The sequence below is a fragment of the Bubalus bubalis genome, chromosome 23, assembly GCF_019923935.1.
Source record: "Bubalus bubalis isolate 160015118507 breed Murrah chromosome 23, NDDB_SH_1, whole genome shotgun sequence".
In the NCBI taxonomy this organism is placed as follows: domain Eukaryota; kingdom Metazoa; phylum Chordata; class Mammalia; order Artiodactyla; family Bovidae; genus Bubalus; species Bubalus bubalis.
Window position 1 is genome coordinate 44,240,402 of NC_059179.1, and position 20,749 is coordinate 44,261,150.

The 20,749-nt window shown below is 52.0% G+C and overlaps 1 protein-coding gene across 3 annotated transcripts in view; it reads left to right on the plus strand.

Annotated features, from left to right (window-relative positions):
• The window catches only part of LOC102413256 (phospholysine phosphohistidine inorganic pyrophosphate phosphatase), a 127,023-nt gene that overhangs the window by 77,542 nt on the left and 28,732 nt on the right, over positions 1 to 20,749 (plus strand). The window contains exon 7 of one of the 3 annotated variants that reach the window (XM_045164205.1): positions 1,924 to 3,249. The exons of the other annotated variants lie outside the window; for them this stretch is intronic. Within the exon in view, the coding sequence (XP_045020140.1) occupies positions 1,924 to 1,954 (31 nt within the window). The 3' untranslated portion in view covers positions 1,955 to 3,249. Of the gene's footprint in view, positions 1 to 1,923; positions 3,250 to 20,749 lie in introns of those variants that run through there. 3 annotated transcript variants of the gene reach the window in all.

Genomic DNA, 20,749 nt, shown 5'->3' on the forward strand with positions numbered 1-20,749 from the left:
CAGACAGGTTCATCCCTAGGCAGTTTTGGGTGGCCGCGCTTGGCTTGGGGTTTGCCCAGTTCGGACCCGGAGCCTCCTGGGAAGGCTGGGCGGAGGAAACCGGCGGTTAGCGGACAGGGGGCACACCTCATGCAGCCACCGATCCCCCAGCGCCCACCCGACAAGGTGGCGAAACGGCTCGCGACCCCCTTGTATTTCGATAGAGCGTTCAGCCCCCATTTACATGTTTTGGTTTTCCTTCCCAGTCGCCAGCGTCGAGCCTTTCGCAGAGCACAGATGTCTCAGCAAACAAAAATAGATCCACTCCAAGGAGGGCTCTGCGGGGCCGCAGACATTCTCATGCTCTCAGCGAAACCACGGCTCCCTTGCCAAGAGCCCTCTGGGAGGATGTTTGGAAAAAAATGTCAAGGCGTTCATTTTTCTCTCGACCTTTCCGGTTGAAATTGCGAGGCTTTAACACTGGAAGTAAAAGAAGTTATAAATAAAGAGGCAGCCAATGGCCAGGCTTGGCCTGCTCTCCCAACTGGCCAGCGACCGCGGTTCTCTGCAGCTGTTACTGAGCACGCTGGGGCCCAAGGTGGCCCCGCCTCTGTGAGAGGAAGCTAATGATGGTTTCCAGATAGCTGAGGGACCCAGAGCAAGGTTTCCACACCCTAGGACAGCAAAGAGAAAAGAGGCCTAAAGAGAGAGGGGGCCCCAGGGGGTGGGCTGCCCCTAGATGGTGGAGAATGCTTGCTCAGTCTGTCCCCGAGTTGGAAAGTGTTGGCTCCTTACCGCCCCCTGGTTCTCTGCTGGTGCTGACCATCTGCGGGAGGAATCTGGGTGGGGCCGAGGGCACCTGCCAGTGATGCGCCCCAGCTGGCTCTGACCGAGTTCAGTCTCCAGCACTCGCCTGCCTGTGGGTCCCAGGCTCCCGGCCATGGGGCTGGCTGGCCGGCTTCCCTGGGGCCCACACCCTTCCAGGGCAGCCAGGACCTGAGCTGCCTGCCGAAATGAAGGCCACCCACCAAGGCCACAGAGGGGATTTGGCGGTGAGGCCACGGGTGTATCTGCTGGGGAAGATGGTACACATGGCCCCCTCCCCACCCCGGGCTGGGATGGGGGTGGCAGGGCTGGAGGCCGCCTTGTGGGGGGAATTATTTCAGGCAGGGTAATGAGCAGTTCTCTTGTCTTTGTCCTGGAGGATATCCTCCGGCAAGCCTGGTCTCGAACATAGTGCGGAGAGGTTGAGCCTTGGCAGTGCTGGGTTTCACTGCAGTCTTGGTCCTTTGGTGGCACTGACCATTGTGGGGCCTGAGGGAGTCTGTGTGGGGTATGTACCGCTGGCTCTGGGGCCCACGGAAAGTAGGTTCCATGGGGTCTCTCTCCGGTCAGAGCTGTGCAGTGACTCTTTGCAGGAGTGTTGCTACCCCAGGGACCATCAAAACTGGAAGCCTCGGGGCTGGCAAGACACCAGCTTCGGGCATGCAGGGAAGAGGCGTCATTTCCACTTTCCAGGTCCTGGATCTGGTTGGCATCTTGTGCAGCGGCTCAGAGTCCCGACTTGACCACAACTTGTGGTCTGAAGATATAAACCCGGGTCTAGATGAGACAAGCAGCCAGTGATGGTTTCATACACTCACTATTTAGTTTTTCACGGGAGACATTTTATTTTGGTTTAAAAATTTGTTTTTAATTTTATGAGTGTAATATGTTCATATTGGAAAATATGGAAATCATCAACCATCTGAAAGAAGCAGCTCTAAAAGAATCCTTTTGTAATCCACCAATAACATCAATTAACATTATGACATATTTCCTTCCAGACCCCTCCTTCTTAAAGTATTTTTAAACATAATTGAAATTGTGTTTTATGTACAGTTTTACAGCCTGTACTAGTCAGCTTTGAAAGAGGCTCATCTGCATTTTCAATATGGGCCGCAGGGAGAAGACCAGATTGCCGAAGTTTAGCTGAAGCCGGGGAAGGAGGAAGAGGAAGTCCAAAAATATCCTGCTCATTGGCTTTGCACAAGGAACACCATGGCCTCATGTTTTCCTTCTAGTAAAATAAAGGCCCAAGTAGCCACACGAGTGACCCCCGACTCCAACCGAAGGGCGCTTGGTGATTATGGTCACAGCACAGGCTCTGCTCTTAGTCAAGACCAAGGACAGGGAAGGGCCTGTCATGGCAATGGGGGCTGCTGAGCCCAGCACCCTCCTGAGGAGCCCCTCGAGAGCTCGCCAGGGTCTTCTGCAAAGCAGACACTTGACAGGGAGCTGAGGGGTCTTCTGTCAGACACCAGCCACTGCTTCTCCCAAGACCCACCCTGGTTACAAGAAGCAAAAAAATATGAACTCAACCATGAAAAGCACTTGGAGAGACTTCTGCTTTGGACAAGATGAAGTTGAAATCCTTTCTCTATTCCTCCTGCTCAGTGCAACTAAACCCTGGACAGTAGCTATGAAACACAATGAGAAGACTCTGAAAGGTGAAGAGAAGAGGGCAGGCCTGCCAGGGACCTTTGGAGCCGTGGAGTGACACAGTGGTCATTTCCCTGGGTTTTCTTTTTGTCTGGTGGATCCCAGACTTGGAGCTGAAGAAGCCAGCAGCCTGGAAACGCCAAGGGGCACAGACAAAAAGCCCCCACAGAAGCCTGTCCTTCTAGGCAGCCCAGCGAGACAGGAACTTGTAGTCGATAACCACTCTGTGCCAGCCAAATGCCACAGAGTAAACTGGTCTGTTCCCTCTCATGCCAGCAAGGACCCAGCGACGAGCCTAGACTCCCACCTTCTTGAGGCTGTCATGAACCTCTTACCCCTGGGCTGGTGGGTGTCATAGAAGGCCAAGTAGATAGGGAGTCAGGAGGTGGGTGATAAAGAGGGCTCCTCAGCTGGGGTGTCCCTGGGGATGACATGGAGATTCTGTGATTCTACCCCTAACAGCAGCAATAAGGCAACTCCCACCCGACATAGTCCATGCAGTCGATGGAGGCCCCATGGGAAGCAATTTTGATTCTACCCCCAACAGCAGTAATAAGGTGACTCCCACCCAATACTCTCCATGTGGTTGATGGAAGCCCCATGGAAAGCCATGGTGATTCTACCCCCAACAGCAGTAATAAGGTGATTCCCACCTGATACTCTCCATGTGGTCAATGAGGCCCCATGGGAAGCAATTGTGAGGCATTCCTGTTCCTCCCAACCAGGATGGAACTCCCCTTGCCTCCGACCGGCAGTGATCAGCACCCCTCCTGCACCTCAGAGTCCACAGAGACCAAGTCGGGAACCTGGACTTCTGCCCCATCTGGCAGTAACACAGCAGCTCTACCTACTTCATCTGCTGGAGTCGTGTTCCCAAAGAAGTCAGCTAAAAAGAGAAGGTTTACATGAGATCCAGAGTCTCGTACCCCACGTGTCCACAATTGCAATACAAAATCACTTGTCATACCCAGAACCAAGAAAATCTCAACTTGAATGAGAAAAGTCAATGGACAAACACCAGCGATGAGATGACACAGATGTTAGGACAAAGGTTGTTAAAACAGCTACTTTGAAAATGCTTCAACAAGCACATCTGCAAACAAGTGACAAAGTAGTAGAGCTCAACAAAGACGTAGACAGGCTCAGCAAAGAAATAGAAGACAGAATAAAGAACCAAAGGAGATTTTAGAACTGAAAACTACAGTAGCCAAAATTAAAAACTCATTGGATGGGCTTGTTTGCTCCTTGGGGGGGAACAATGGAAACAATCTGAGAACATGTGGAGAGAAATAGAGGTAACCCAAAGAGAAAAAAATAGATGGGAAAAAGTGAACAGACATTTCACCAAGTAGCAAATAAACTCAAAAAAGATGTTCAACATGACTAGTCATTAGGGAAATGCAAAAACCACCACCAGCTATCACTACATACCTCTCAGAATGGCTAAAATTAAAAATAATGACAACAGCTAATGCTGATGTGGATGCTGAGAGTCTGATCACTCAGACATGGCTGGTGGCACTATAAAATGGTGCAACCAATTGGGAAAATAGTTCGGCAGGTTTTTAAACATCTAAACGTGTAACTATCAGAAGTTTCCTGGTGGTCCAGTGGTTAGGACTCCATGCTTTCACTGCCAAGGCTGCAGGTTCAATCCCTAACTGGGGAACTAAGACCCTGCAGGCTGCACAGCATGGCCAAAAATAAATAAGCCTGCAGCTGTCATATGATTTGGTCATGGCACTCCTGGGCATTTATTACAGAGAAATGAAAACATATTCACACAAAAACCTGTCCGTGAATGTTCATAGCAGTTTTTCTCCAAGCCCCAAACTAGAAACAACTCAGATGCTCATCAGTGGGTGAACAATTTAACTACATATCCGTTGCATAGAATACTACTCAGCAAGGAAAAGAAACTGTTGATGCAGTGAATAATCCTGTCCCGGAAGATTCTGTGCTATCTCATCACTTGTATATAGCATTATTAAAATAGTCAGTCAGACTTCTCTGTCCATGGGATTTTCCTGGCCAGCATACTAGAGTGGGTTGCCATTTCCTCATCCAGGAGATCTTCCTGACCCAGGAATCAAACCCGCGTCTCTTGCATCTCCTGCATTGGCAGGTGGATTCTTTACCACTAGCACCACCTGGGAAGCCCCAGTAAGTTTATAGTGATGTAAAACAGATTAGTGGTTGGCAGGGATTAAGACATGCATTGGGTAGGAGGGAGGTGGGTGTGGTTATAAAGGGCAACATGAGGGATCATGAGGGTCATGGAAATCCTCTGTGTTTTGACTGTAAGAATGTCAATATTTTGGTTTTGATATTATCCTATAGTTTTTGCAAGGTGTTATTATTGGGAGAAACCACATGTGAATCTATAGTTATCTCAGGATAAAAGGTTTACTGCGAAAACAATGAAATGGTGTCTGTGGGGGAACCCCTTTGATGTAGCAACCCAGAAAAATGCCTATGATATAATCTGATAGGAGCTGATAACAAAACTTTCTTGTTTCAGGGTGATGACGGTTCTGGAGTAGGCATGCTTGTTGGGGGAATGAGACTGGAAGGCCACGTCCCCAGATACTCATGGTGGTTTGAGTTAGAGAATTGAAATCAACCTGTTATCTCCCTGTCTGTCTGAACACTGGTCTCCTTTGGTCCTTCCGGGCTCCCTAGTGGGAGATGGATGAGGAAGGGGGTGGTTGCAGTGTAGGGTGCTGAGTCTGGGGTGGGTATGTGCATTCTACTTGGAGTTATGGGTAATGTTTTCTTCTTATCTCTGAGTTCCAAACATGTGATATGGCTACATGAACTTTTTATGATGGAAGAGGTTATATATTAAAAAAGGAAACCACACAAGCAAAAGCAAAGCATTCTCAGGGAACGGGTAGTACGCACTGGGTTATTGAACAGCCATCTGACAACAGCTCTGAGTTCCAGGGACGGGAGATGGGGTGAGGGGTTAGGGGGTGGGAGGGTGGGCTTTGCTCTGAGCCCTTTACTGCTCCGGCTTCCCCTGCACCTGCCTGATACAGGCTCATCCCAGAACCACACGGCTGCTGGTGGGCCTCACGGACCAGACACACCTGTTCTCCCACAAAGCCATAAAGCCAGAAGGCAGTCTCCAGGCAGCAGGGGGGCGGGAACCATCCCAGGAACCCATGTCTCGGTTTGGTGGTGATGTCCTCCCCGAAACATGTCCCCCGCAGGTTCTGTGATAGTGTGACTTTATAGTAAGAAATGTATGTTTGGTCTTCATCTGCTTCTGGCACAGAGCCCCTTAGAACCTTTGGAATTTCCTAAGTGATAAGAGCGCCAGAAGTATCTCATGTGCATGACAAACCCCTTTCAGCAGGCTGCTGAGTTTATGTTAATGAGGTGACTTTTGGAAAGTCCCTGAGATGGGGCTAGTTGCCAGGGAAACCCACCCAGTGATTAGAGGCTTGGTACTTTCATTTCCCCACAACACCCCAGCGGAGGGGAGAGGTACTGGGGGTTGAGGTCAAGTCACCAACTGCCAATGACTTAGTCAATCGTGGCTGCGTGATGAAGACTCCATAGAAACCCAGAAAGATGGGCTTCTGGAAGCTTCTGAGCAGGTAGAGGTGCTGGGAGAGTTCTACCTTGCTCCATATCCTTTATAATGTCCTTTAAAATAAACTTACACACGTGGGTAAATATTACTCTGAGTTCTGAGAGCTGCTCTCCTAGCAAATGAGTTGACCCAGAGTAGGGGATCGTGGGGACCTCTAATTTATAGCAGGTATATCAGAAACACGGCGGCTCTTGGACCTCAGCCTCTGAAGTTGGGTGGGGAACAGTCTGGGCCTGAGCCCTTGACGCTCTTTCCAGGCGGACAGTGTGAGAACTGACTTGGACTGTAGGACCTCCAGCTGGTGGGGGAGAATTTCTTGGCATCGGAAGCTCCATACCTTCTTCACACACGTTCTGCTCAGATGAGGGCTTCGGTGGCTCAGATGGTAAAGCATCTGTCTGCAGTGTGGGAGACCCAGGTTCGATCCCTGGGTTGGGAAGATCCCCTGGAGAAGGAAATGGCAGCTCACTCCAGTACCCTTGCCTGGAAAATCCCATGGACGGAGGAACCTGGTAGGCTACACAGTCCATGGGGTCACAGAGAGTCAGACACGACTGAGCGGCTTTGCTTTTTTCATTTTCTGCTCAGATGTGCACAAACCGCACCCTAGGTGACAGGTGAGGCCCACCTGAGATGCTCGAGGCTCCCTGGAGCCTTCCAGCAGCATCCTGCAGCACTGAGAGGCAAGTGTGAGAGAAGAGGGCATTTTTCCTCCCTTGGAAATAATTTTTGGTTGAGGCAGAGGGTTTTGTTGGTTTGTCCTTGGACCTTGGGTAGGAAGTAAGGTCTAGTCTCTGCTGCATCCTTTACTGAAGTCGGTGAAGAACACAGATGCCGCTGGCTCACCATGCAGGTCACTGTCCCTAAGAAGTCACTTACAGGTCTTTGCTGAAGTGCATTTAGATAAGGGGTGATGGTTTAGTCTCAGGGGAGCAGGACCCGTTGAGCTGGGTTTCCAGGTTTTGCACCTCTTTCTAAAAATATTTTTAAATCGAGAGCCACCCACTGAGTCTCCTTTTGACCCGGTATCCTTAGGAGCAGTGTCGTGAGGGGGCCCAGTGCTCCAAGGCCTGACCCAGAAGTGAGGCAGCCCCTTTCCTTGCTTCCTGGGTGGCCACCTTCATCCAAGGACTTCAAGGTCTTGTCTGGTGTCCGTTCTTGGCACGTCTGGTTCTGTCAGGCAGGGAGGAAGCCCAGCTCCCACTGTCTCAGCATGCGGCCACAGGCCTGGGGGCATCTGGCCTTGCTCAAGGTCACCAGGCAGCAGCTGAAGAGATTGGCAAACAGAGCCGGACCGTGGCCACCAGCTCCCTGCTCCAGCGCAGGGATCAGGTTACAGTGGGTCCAGCCGGTTTGGAAGACCACTGCTGCCCCTCTGCGTTTGTGTGTGGTGGAGAAAATTGGGCTTTGCGCCTTCAGAAACCTGACCAAGCAAAGGCATCGGGGGGCGAGAACCCCTGCTGTCCTCAGAGGCCTCTAGGCGTTGGGCTCCGTGTGGCCTGCTCCGCCCCTGGGTTGTCTGCAGAGCCAGGCTTGGCCGCTGTGCCCTGTTTGTTGTGGGCAGTCGCCATGCCACTCTCAGCAGGGGAGGCCCCCAGACAGGTGTTTCCCCAGCCCGCCTGGCCTGGGGAGCGGGGTGGCACCTTCTCCAGTGTCTCTTAGAGGCCGATCCTGGACACAGGACACTCATCGTATCATATCCCCTTCGCATGCCTGGCTGCCTTCCTGCTAACCCAGAGTCTGGTTAGCATCACTGGGTCCCCAGGACACCACTCTTGGAAGGGCGGTCCTTGCCCCTCCGGGGACACTCTGCTGCTTGTCCCCTGGGGAGGGGCAGTAAGCTGAGAGACCTTGGGTACCAGCCACTGCTTTGGGGCCGCATTCCTCCAGTTTTCCCAAAACTGACACTAAGCCCTTTGGGGCAGGTGCCGAGAGTTAACTGTAGCTTAAGCCTTTGAAGTGCTGGGCCCCCCGGGACCCAGCTTGTGAGAGTCAGTCGTGCACAACCTTCTCAGCTGCAGTCAGCCGTGACATGTTGGTAGCTTGAATTAACCAGGGTGGATGTATTGACAATCGGCAACACTACAAACCAGGATTTATCCCTTTACCCCCGCACCTGGAGCCTGTTACCCAGCCCACCTCTATCTTTTGGGGTCCTCTGTGCAGAGTTTGTGGGATCCCAGCAGAATCACGGCCAGGTCACCATGAGGCTGTTGGGGGTGAGGGGTGAATGGTCAGCTGAGCTGTTCACCTCAGCCATGGATTGCAAAGGTCTGAGGGTCAGCAGCGGTGTCTGGGGGACAGTTTGTTCATCTTGGCCCCCCAGCCCTTTCCAGTGGATCCCCCGGGCAGCCTCACTTTGCCTGAAGCAGTGCCGACCTCAGCTACTCCTACCAGCCCTACTCCAGTTCTCAGAGTGAGGGCGCCCAGGCTACACTCTTATCTGGCAGATGAACTGACAAGGGGAGGGGGACGGAAAAGGGGAGTTCCCTGGGATCCCTGGAAGCTCAGAGCTGGGACTCCAGCCCTGGTCTCAGGGTCCCAGAGAGTGTGGACCCTGCACCTCCACCCTCTGGACACCCCAGCCCTTTGTCACAGTCTCTGATGGGGCTAAATGTTCTTGGGTCTGTCCCCACAGTGGGCTGGGTCCTGCCTGGGTCAGCTCTGTGTCCAGAGGCCTGGGCAGAGCCGGAGGTGATACGTGTTCCTTAAATGAGGGCCAACGCACACAGCAGGGAGTGAGCCCATGCTTGTGGGTGACCAGAGGCACCGGTGGGTTCAGATCCCAGCCCAGACACTTGCTGTCCCCTCAGCCTTGGTCTCCTCCACTCGTGAATGGGCATAAATGATAGAATGGAAAACTCAAGTACTGCCTGGCTCCTCACACTGCTTTAGTATGTGGCAACTAGTATTACTGCTACTAATGAGAAGGTCCTTTATGGGCTCCTCTGTGGGCAGTTTTGACTCCTTTAATGTCCCCAGATGACCACAAAGCAGCACTCTGGCTGACCTAGGACGGTACTGTTGGCTAACATCCCAGATCAGCCTCAGGTGGCCACTCACCTTAGCAGCTGTGGACTGTAGCCTCCTGTGGTTGAAGGCGCATCCTTCTCCTGGGTTAGATGTCTGTGTGCACGCCCATGCATATGCGTGCATAGATAACCGTGCACACACACACATGCACTCAGGCACTACATAGTCATATGTGCACACCAGGACAAGCACACACATGCACCACATGTGTGGATACTCATACACACCAGCACACACTTGTGTACACACACGTGCACGCACACACACACACCGCTCCCTATGATCAACTGTAACACGTGGTTTCAGTAGCTATATAACGTTCTGTTGAGTTCAGTCGCTCATTCATGTCCGACTCTTTGTGACCCCATGGACTGCAGCACGCCAGGCCTCCCTGTCCATCACCAACTCCTGGAGTTTACTCAAACTCATGTCCATCGAATTGGTATGCCATCCAAACATCTCATCCTCTGTTGTCCCTTTCTCCCACCTTCAATCTTTCCCAGCATCAGGGTCTTTTCCAATGAGTCAGTTCTTCGAATCAAGTAGCCAAAGTATTAGAGTTTCAACTTCAGCATCAGTCCTTCCAATGAATATTCAGGACTGATTTCTTTTAGGATGGACTGATTGGATCTCCTTGCAGTCCAAGGGACTCTCAAGAGTCTTCTCCAACACCACAGTTCAAAACCATCAATTCTTCGGTGCTCAGCTTTCTTTTTCTTTATAGTCCAACTCTCACATCCATACATGACTACTGGAAAAACCATAGCCTTGACTAGACGGACCTTTGTTGACAAAGTAATGTCTCTGCTTTTTACTATGCTGTCTAGGTAATGCTCTGTGGGTCTTCCTAAAATTTCCTTAACTTCATTGAAAATAACAAAAGGGTGTGTGTTATAAACACACAGCTTGATATATATTCACAGAGGGAAATATATCCAGTAAACACTCCCCCACACCCAGGTCAAGAATCAGGATGTTTCCCGGCCCCAGAAGCCCCCACGTGCCTTCTCCTGTCCCCTCCCCCATCGCTGGGACGACCCCTCTCCAGACTCCCACGTCTTTACTTTATGAGATGGAGCCACGCAGCGAGTGCTCCCTCGTATCCCGGCTTCTTCTGCTTGGCACTAACTTTGTGAGATCTCCCGTGACAGTGTGTAGGCTGGATCGCCTGCTCGTTGCAGTAGTTTCTGCTGTTTTTTCCCATGGCAATGATGCGGGCACTAGGGGCTGTTAGGAGCCGGAATGGGGTGCTGGAACATTGCTACGTGTCGTGTGCACCCGTGAGACCTATTTCTGCTGGGTGTGTGCTTGGCACTGGGAGCCCCGTGTCTGACACTCTTCATGATCATAGGCAGGTGAGGGGGACATACGTGCCAGGCGAGAGTCAGGGTTTCCAGTGCACACGGGAACGTGGAGCTCAAGGCAGCCTGTGAACACAGCTGGAGCACGTATATAGCGTATGTGAGAACTGAACTCCTTCTCACCACTGAATACCATTTCATCATGTGAATATACCATCTATTATTTATCCATTTGTCAAATAATGGACACTGGAGTTGTTTCTGCTTTTCAGCTATTGTGAATAGTGCTGCTATGAAATTCCATATGTAAGTGTTTGGTAAACATGTATTTTCTGTTGTCTTGGATACAACCTACCTAACCCATGGAATTTCTGTGTCAAATGATTGACCCCATGTCAGTTTGAGGAATAAGCAGCCACTTTTAGAGACTGGGTAAGCATACGTCAGGAAGAGATTAAGTGCATTCACTTCCATTCAAGAAACTTAATAAATAACATGATAAATGTGAACGTTTAGATCCTTGGCCCAAACATCCCCTGAATGTCCCCATGTACCTGGAAGGAAGACCTTGGAAGGTAGAGGGGCCATTGCGGTGTTGATGGTAATACAGTCCAGCTCATCAGGGACATCAAAGAACTTATGATAAATCCAAGTGTTTTCATGGTTTTTCTGTTGACTTCACTCCTTGAACCAGCTCTCATGGGGTGCGCATTCGGGAGCCATCAGAGTGCTAGAGAGGCAAAGTCTTTGCCACGTGGGCTCGCGTGCTAGCAGGGGAGGGTGGGCGATGGAGCAGGTGACCAGGCAGGTCATATTCTATGTGAGAAGACCAGAGGGGCTGTGAACCACAAGCAGGGTGCCAGGGAGTGGGGTGCCGGGCGCCAGGGGTGCAGCGGTTGAGGGGGTCAGAGGGATCGGGGCTTCTGCTTTTATGCCGGGTGGCCCATTTCAGGATGTGCACAGAGGACCGGGGCTGACCTCATGCTTGGAAGGGGTCCCTCTGGCTGCTGGGTTGAGAGATGACAGGAGAGGGGAGGGCAAAAGCAGCAAGACCCCTTAGGCGGCCTCTGCAGGAGGTCCACAGAGAGGTGGTGGCCAAACGTACCTAGTAGTAAACGCCCACTGTTAAGGAAATACTCTGTTCCAGTAACGTGGGAACACGTGCATTGGATGCCGCCTCATCGTCGTGCTGCGGGGAATAATCATCACTGTTGCGGTTTGACATGGGCCCCCTGGGGCTCTTTGATGTGTATATAAACACATACTTTTTTTTTTTAAACTTTAATGGGATTATACCCTAAGTATAAAGTGCAGTAATCTTGCTTTCCCCCTTAGTACGCCCTGGGTGTCTGCTCAGCGTGTACGGAGCCGCCTTGTCTCTCGCAGCTGCCAGGCAAGTGTGACACAGTCGTGCTGTCATATGCCTAATAATTCCCAGAGTCACGGACACTGCTGTTTCTACGTTTTCACTGCTTTGAACAGTCTTGCCATGAAAGTTCTGGGTTGAAGGATGAGAGGGACTATGTGTAGGGACCAGGGTGAGGGTGTGATGGGAGGCAAGCCAAGCGGGCTTGGGCAGAGATGCGGAGGGTGACCCCGCCGGCTTGTCGTCTTGGAGAATGAAGGACGGATTCCCAGGTTTTGCTAGCTGAGGTCACGCTCTCCCCTCAGCCCTCAGCACTCAGTCATTACCAGGGCTCCTTCTCAGCCTGCTCTCTCTCCTGGTCTAGAGACGCTGCAGGCGGCAGGGTGGCCTGACTGAAGCCACCCACTCTCCTCCGGTCTCCCCTCAGGTGACTGGCCTGGGCCTGTGGCTGCAAACCCCACCGGGGATGCTTCTTTAACTTCAGCCTACAGCCAACCCTCCCGAGCTCTGGCATCAGTAACCTTGTGACCTCTGGCCCTTGCCCATCAGTAGACATCTCCAGCCTGGCAGGTTCCAAACAGAAGCCCTTTGGAAGTTTAAGCAGCAACAGACTATTTACATAGCCTTGAACTACCCCTCTCTGAATATTTAACAGTTTTAGAAGGGAAAACGGGGACTTTACAGTGGACCCCAGGAGACTCAACTTAGCCAAATCATCAGGGCGGTTGTCACCCGCAGTGAGATGGCATGTACCCCTGATGCGGAGCTGAGAATGGAATCACAGCCCTGGGCGCCCTTCCCCGTAAACACGGGAAAACTCAGACGTACCACAGTGAGCAGGGATCCAAAAGCAAAGACGAACAGACCCGATGCACAAATGTTCGTAGCGCTGTCCTTCACAGCAGCAGAAAGGCGGAAACAACCCAAACGTCCCCCAGCCAGTGAATGGAGAAACGAAATGTGGTCTTTCTTTACGATGGAATATTATTCAGCCGCAGAAAGGAATGAGTTCCTGACACACGTTACAACGTAAGTGGACCTTAAAGACTATGCTTAGTGAAATAAGCAGGCCAAAAGGATGACTTACTGTACGTTTCCACTTGTGTGAAATATCCGGAAGAGGCAAACTCATAGAGGCAGGAAGTCAAGTAGTGGTTGCCGGGGCTGAGTTACTGTTTGGTGGGGACAGAGGACCTGTTTGGGGTACTGGTTTCTGTTTCTGTTTTTAAGCCTGTTGGAGCTTGATTGTGATCATGGTTGCACAGCACTGTGAATGTCATGAATGCCACTGGATTGGACCGTTAAAAAAACAGTAGCAAGTTCTATGTTCTATATGTTTTACTGCAATTTAGAAAAATCAGTTCTGCGGTACAGAAAAACCCATTGACTTCTGCACTTTCAATAAGTGAATGGTATGGCACGTGAATAGGCTGCTCAGTCATGTCTGACTCTTTGCAACCCCCATGGACTGTATCCCGCCAGGCTCCTCTGTCCATGGCATTCTCCAGGCAAGAATACTGGAGTGGGTTGCCATTTCCTTCTCCAGGGGATCTTCCGGATCAAGGGATCAAACCCGTGTCTCCTGCGTCTCCTGCATTGGCAGGCAGACTCTTTACCACTGGGCCGCCTGGGAGGCCTGTTAAAAAACAAATTGAGTGACATGCCACAAAATGGTCCCAGTTCTCCCGGGGACGTGCTGCGTGGGCCCCTCCCTTCCCCTGCTCAGACACCACGTGTTAGTCTGCTCGGGCCACACAGACCGGGGAGCTTACGCAACAGACACGTGTCTTCTTGTACTTCTGGAGGCTGGAAGGCCAAGGTTAAGGCGTTGGCCTCTGTGGGAAAAATGATTAAGAAGGTGCCAGCTCTCGCGTCCATCCTTCCCCTGCGTCCCTGATCCACTTTGTCCACTCCTCTTCCTGCACCAGCTTCCCCTAGACCCGCTGCCAGCGTGTCACCTGCTCTGTGTGTGTGAGGGGGGGTCAGGGACAGAGCTGGGCTTCTTCGTCCACACTCTGGCCTCCAAAACCGTCATGTGCGTGGATGAGGGAGTACAGTTCTCCCAAAAGGAGTAAGTGTTCCATCCTGTTGATGCTGTGGGCCTGTGAGCAGAAGCCATGACCCGTCTGGATGGCAGGGCCCTGGGCAGAACCAGAACTCCAGGCGACCTCCTGGCCCACGGACAGGCTCGCAGCCCTTGGGTGTCTGCTGCAACGCTCAGCCGTCAGTGGTTCGCAAAGCAGAGGTCTGAGCCAAAGGAAAACGTGGCTCCCAACTGCCCGTCACTTGCACTTTGTCCACAGGGCTCAGTCCTGGTTTTCTCAATCGCTTTGTTCTCCGGACACCCGGGGTTTTGATTATGAGCTGCTGAGGATGACTTCATGTGGAGATTTTATCGCCTAATAGAGTGCACACATATTTTAGAAAAACAAACCTCGCAGGACAAAAGTAAAACTACAGCTTTCCCAGAAATATGTTTAAAGAAAAAAAAAACAACAACAACAACGTTAAGAACCCAGCAGGAGGTAAAGTGCTGGTGTGAAGTGTGAGGCAGCAGGAGGATGCTTGGGCCGAGGTGGCGGGCCAACCCCCTCCACAGCCTGCCCCCAGGCCTGCCTGGAACGTGGGCACAGGGGTCTCCCAGGGCCCCCTTCCTCCTCCCTGAGTGATCAGGGCTGGAGGACCAGGGAGAGCCTCTGCAGGGCGGGGCGCCAGTGCAAGGCCTGTTCCAGATGGGGCGCCCTAGCTAGTGTCTGTGCTGTCCAGGGGGAGCCTGCCGCCCACCCTCCTTGCACAGCCGATGATCCCCCAGGCCCTGCCTCCCACCCGTGTCCCATCTGGCCTGTGCCCCAGGTGAGCTGCTGAACGCCAGGCCAAGGCCGAGCCTCCATCTGCCAGTGTCCAGGGGACTGTGTATCATCCCGCGCCCTCGGGTGTGTGTCCACCCGCCCAGCAGCCTCTAAAGGAGACAGAGCAGGCGCTGTTGTTTGCGTGTCACGATGGGAAATGGAGTAAGAATAACAGTGCCCCTTGTGTGCTTACTGTTGGTAGGCCTGATGCTGACTCTGTGTTGCTCCCGGGAAGTTGGTAGCATTATCACCCCTGCTTTACAGCGGGGGGGAACAAGGCCCAGAGAGGTGCCAGCCTGTCCAGTGTGGCTGATTGGGAGATGAACCCAAGTAGGGCTGGCTGCCCCGGCCCCCAGTGTGGGAGTGGGCGCCCCGAGGCCCAAGGCCAGGGTGTCACCAGGCTCTAGCCAGCCAGGCTGGCCCCAGCACCCCCAGCCTCCTGGGCCTGGAGGGGGGCTCTCCCACGCAGCCTACCCACGTGGCCTCGTCCTCCAGCTAACCTTGTCTCCAGAGCAAGGCGTGCCCTGGAATGAGCCCACCAGAAATTTTATTGATCCAAAGAAAGAAACTTAATTAGGTTCATAAGTTGTCACTCTTGACACTCTCCAGAGGCCCGCCTCCGGTTTCTAGGGCCTCAAGGAGCCCGAGGCCCCGAGGCAGGGTTGCCTGTGCCCTTCCCTCTTCAGGCGATGCCAGGTGGCCTTCGAACCCTGCCTGGCCCTGCCTTGCCCACTGTGAAACCTGGTGCCGGGGTCACCTCTCCCTCTCTCCCTCATGGTGAGGCCATGATGGGCTCTGCCCCACCTCATACATGCATACACACATGCCCACGCACACACATGTACACACCAGCACCCATGCCTCCACACACAGGTGCCCACATACAGGCATGCACATGCACACACCCACACAGAGGTACACCCTGCAATGCACACGTGCCCACACGCCTCCACACACATGCACACAGGTGCCCCTGCATACAGGCATGCACACACACACAGCCACACATGTACATACCCTGCAATTCACACACACCTCCACACACATGCACACAGGTGCCCCTGCATACAGGCACACACACACATGCACACACATGCCCCACACGCATACACATGCACACATACCCACACACATATACATCCCCACATGCACACATGCCCACACACCTCTGTACACACGCACACACATGCCTACACACACACATCTGCACACATGCCCACACACATGTATACACCCCACGTGCACACATGCCCACACGCCTCCACACACATGCACACAGGTGCCCCACATACAGGCACACACACACATGCACACACATGCCCCACACGCATACACATGCACACATACCCACACACACATATACATCCCCACATGCACACATGCCCACACACCTCTGTACACATGCACACACATGCCTACACACGCACACATCTGCACACATGCCCACACACATGTATACACCCCACATGCCCACATGCCTCCACACACATGCACACAGGTGCCCCACATACAAGCGTGCACACACAAATGCACACACATGCCCCCACCCACATATACACTTGCACACATGCCCACACATATGTATACACCCCCACATGCACACATGCCCACACAGCTCCATACACATGCGCATACATGCCCCCCACATGCACCTGCACACATGCCCACATACATGTATGTGCCCTCACACGTGCACTCTTACCCACACACATGTACTCACCTTCACTCCTGTCCATCTTCTCAGCCGTCAGCACTTCCTCTCCCATGGTCCCCTCAGGCTGTGAGTAACTACTCTAGCTCCCATGATCACCCATTCATGTGTGTCTCCCCCCGAGGCCTGAGCTCCGGAGACGAGGCCATGCCGTCATGGTCCCCGGGCCCCCCAGCACCAGTCCAGCCGGGGAAGTGGCCGACCGAGTGACAATGCCCCAGGAGTCAGTGGATCAGGCTGCTCGTCTCTGCCCCGGCGCTGTTGCTGGATGGAGCCTACCCTGGGTGCCCGTGTGGGGGCAGCTGAGGGGCCTGGAGGCCTTACTCCAGCAGCCCTCGCCCAGCCCCCCGGCCCCAGGCCTCCGGGCAGGAGCTGATTGACAGACACACCAGGCTACTCTACCTCCCACGGCCTTGTGTCCAGGATCATTGCTCTTCCAGGCCCCCCTGGACGTGCTACCCCCAGGAAGCCTCCACAGACTCCTCCCCATCACCCTCTGCCTGGTTGCTGGGGCACATCTCCACATGGGGCTCCTGGCTGCAGGGGGCCAAGGGCCTCACCCACGTCCTGCCAAGCCCTCTCCCAACGGGCGAGCCGAAGGCATGGCCTGGGGTTCCGGGGGCTGAGGAGTTGGCAGGATGGTGTCAAACGCGCACCTGGCAGGGGTGAGGAGGGAACGTGGTCAGGAAGGACATTCCTGTGTCCTCCTTGTGAACTGTGTCCAGGTGCCGAGCGGGCACAGGCCCCAGGGGACCCAGACATGGCCACTGGTCACGGGCAGCTCACGCTCTGCTGTGTGGGAAATTGCAGGTCTGAGCAGCGCCTAGAGAGCTGGGCCCCTGCCCACCGCCCCAGTGCCCCCGCCGCCCACTCCGTCCGGGCAGCCTGGCCGACAGGGCCACCCACTCCTGGCTCACACACTTAGGTTTTGGCCTTTGGAAAAAAGAGTTCTTTGCATCGCTTATTTTCAGTCCCACCCATGTCTGGCTGCTCTGAGGCCCCAACAGGGGCCAGAGGGATTTCTAGGAAAGGGGATCACGTGGAAAAGGAGCCATGGGCAAGTCATCTGGGCCAAGCTGGACCGCTTTGGGCTAACACGGCCCCAACACGTCTCCCCAAGTGTCCCAATTGTCAGGCAGGTCTCTCCCAGGGGCCTGAAGTGAGGAGACAGGTGTGGTGACTGGCAGAGAAGGGCGGGGTAGCCCGCATCTCCTCACCCAGGCTGGACCACAGAACCCTTCTTTCCAGGGGCATCTCTCGCACCGGGGTGTGCAGTGCCCTCTGCCTTCCCGCGCTAGGCAGCCCGCCGCCACTGTAGAGCTGGCGAGCATGATTCCCCCCACCTCCCAATGGAAAGAATCAGCCAGTGGAAAGCTACAAGAACCCCCAGCACCGAGCTCCTAACAGTTCCCCTCAACTGTGTTCACACAGCGTGGCACCGGCGGGGAAAATCGCACATAGGACCTATTTACTTAGAGGCCCGGCCAGCCTCTGGAAATGAGCATTGCAGAGTTGGCCATGAAAGGCTGGAGTTACGTGGAAGCCTTTCAATGTATGGCTGTCCCACAATTCGTATTCCAGGCTCCTGTTGATGGACATGCAGATGGTTTCCAGTGTTTTTCACGATTATAAATCACGCTGTGGCGAGCCGTGTTGGCACGCCTCCTGTGGAAATGGGCTAGGCTTTCTTCAGAACAGTCTCCCCCGCCCTGCATTTGCAGGGTAGTAAGCATCGCCTTGGAGAGCTTGTTAAATATACATATTACCAGGTCTGTCCCTTGGCGGGTCTGAGTTTTTTAAGGCCCAGGAATCTTTTCTTCTTTCAGCCGGACTTCAGTGATTCCTGTTATCAGGGCAGTTTAGTCCCAAAGCAGAACTGACTCAGGGAGCATGGGCCACAGTTACTAATTAGATATACCGATCCCCCCAAAGGGGCGTGCCCAATTCCGCGCCCTCCCGCAGTGGAAAAGAACTCCATTTCTCCACGTTCTTGCCAATTCTCCATACTGTGAGGTTCTGTTTTGTTTTTTTAGAAAAACTTTTCCAACTCAAGGAGGGTGTAGTAATACCTTATTTTAATGTAATTTGCGTTCCCTGTACTTTTGGTGTGGTTGAGCACTTTTTCAGTGTTTAATGACCATTCAAGTTCCCTTTCTGTGAATTACCCATTCACGCCCTTCGTGTGCTTCGCCGTGGAATGCTTGTCTTTTTAAAAATCAATTTGTAATCATCTTTCGTGCGTTCTGCTCCTTTGTCAGTTATCTGTATTGCAAACACTTATGTCTAGTTTGTTTTGTCTTTTCACCTTGCTCATGGTGTCTTGTTGAACAAGTATGGAATGGAATTATAATCGGATTTCTTAATCGGAGCCGTTTTCATTTTGTTATGGTTTGTGCATTTTGTATCTTGTGTAAGACATCCTCCCGTTCCCAGTCAGAAAACCGGTCTTCTACATTTTTCTCCAGAGGTTTTTTAAAGTTTTGTTTTGCATGTTTAGATTCTAAATATGCTTGAATTGGCCATGTATGCCATGTGAGGCCGGAGATTTCGCTTTATTTTCTATGTGGACAGCCAGCTGTTCCAGAACCTTCTTTTAATAGGCCACTCTTTCCCCGGTGACCTGTAATGCCACTTCTGTCCCATGTCAGCTTTCCATATTTGCTTTCATCATTCTCTTTGAATGTGGTTTTTGGTGTTGTGGTTGTCTTTTCTTTCCTTTAGGCTACATCACACGGCTTGTGGGATACAGACCCTGCAGTGTTCTGCACTGAGAGCACAGAGTCTCAACCACTGGACCGCCAAGGACGTCCCCTATAATAGGGCTTTTAAAAGACAGCTGTACTTAGACTTCCCTGACGGTCCAGTGGTTAAGACTCCAAGCTTCCATTGCAGGGGGCACAAGGTTCGATACCTGGCCGGGAAACTAAGATCCCACAAGTTGCATGATGTGGCTAAAAAAATTTAAAAGATAAAAATAAAAACAGCTATATTGAGATATAATCCACAACCATGCAATTCACCCATTTAAAGTATACAATTCAGTGATGTTAGTATATTTACACACCAGCATCATCAGTCAATTTGAGAGCATTTGCGTATTCTCTGAAAGAGGCCATGTACTACTCTCACCATTAGCTGTGTGCATGCTCAGTCACTCAGCTGTGTCCAACTCCTTGCGACTCCATGGACAGCCAGGCTCCTCTGTGCATGGGATTCTCCAGGCAAGAATACTGGAGTGGGTAGCCATTTATTTCTCCAGGGGGTATTCCTGACCCAGGGATCAAACCCACGTCTCCTGCATTGGTTGGCAGATTATTTATCACCAAGCCACCTCCTCCCATCCTCCCAGCCCTGAGCAGCCCCTAACCTACTTTCTCTCTATATAGATTTCCCTATTCTGGAAATACGTGAGTGACAACCATATAATATGTGCTCTCTTTTGACTGGCTTTTTCCACTTTTTTCACCCAGGAGTAGAATTGCTGGGTCGTATGGTAACAGGTTTTAATCACCTGAGCAACTGCCAGACTGTTTTCCAAAGCAGCTGCACCATTTTACATTCTTAGCAGCATCACGTGAGCATTGATTACTTCACATCCCTGCCTACACTTGTTATTCTCGACTTTTAGACTCTGGCCATCTCAGTGGGTGGTAAAGTGGTACCATCCTTGTTTTCATTTCCAGTTCCCTGATGACTGATAATGTCAGGCATCTCATCATGCTCTTATTGGCCATTCATGTATCTTCCCTGGAAAAATATCTATCATCTCTGTTGCCATATTTAAATTGGGTTGTCCTTTCATTGGGCTTACTTGGTAGCTCAGTTGGTAAAGAATCCACCTGCAATGCAGGAGCCTCCGGTTCGATTCCTGGGTCAGGAAGATCCCTTGGAGAAGGGATAGGCTACCCACTCCAGTATTCTTGGGCTTCCCTTGTGGCTCAGCTGGTAAAGAGTCTGCCTGCAATGTGGGATATTCTAGAGTATAGGCCCTTATCAAATATACGATTTGCAAATATTTTCTCTCATTCTCTAGGTTGTCTTTGCATTTTCTTGATGATGTCCTTTGAAGCACAAAAGTTTTTAAAAGTCTAAATTCTCTATTTTTTCTTCTGCTGCTCCTGCTTTTTGTGTCATATCTAAGAATCCTTTGGCAAATCCGAGGAGGCCATGAGGATGTACCCTTGTGTTTTCTTCTAGAAGTTCTTTTTTTTTTAGCTCTTACATTTAGATCTTTGAGCCGTTTTGAGTTCACTTTTGCCTGTGATGTGAGATAAGGGTACAACTTTATTCTTTTGCATGTGGCTATCCAGTCGTCCCAGCGGTATTTGTTGAAAAGATTGTTCTTTCCCCTTTAAATGGTCTTGGCGCCCTGTTGAAAGTCAGTCAGCCTTCACACACAGCTTCATTTCCGGACTCTCAGCTCTATTC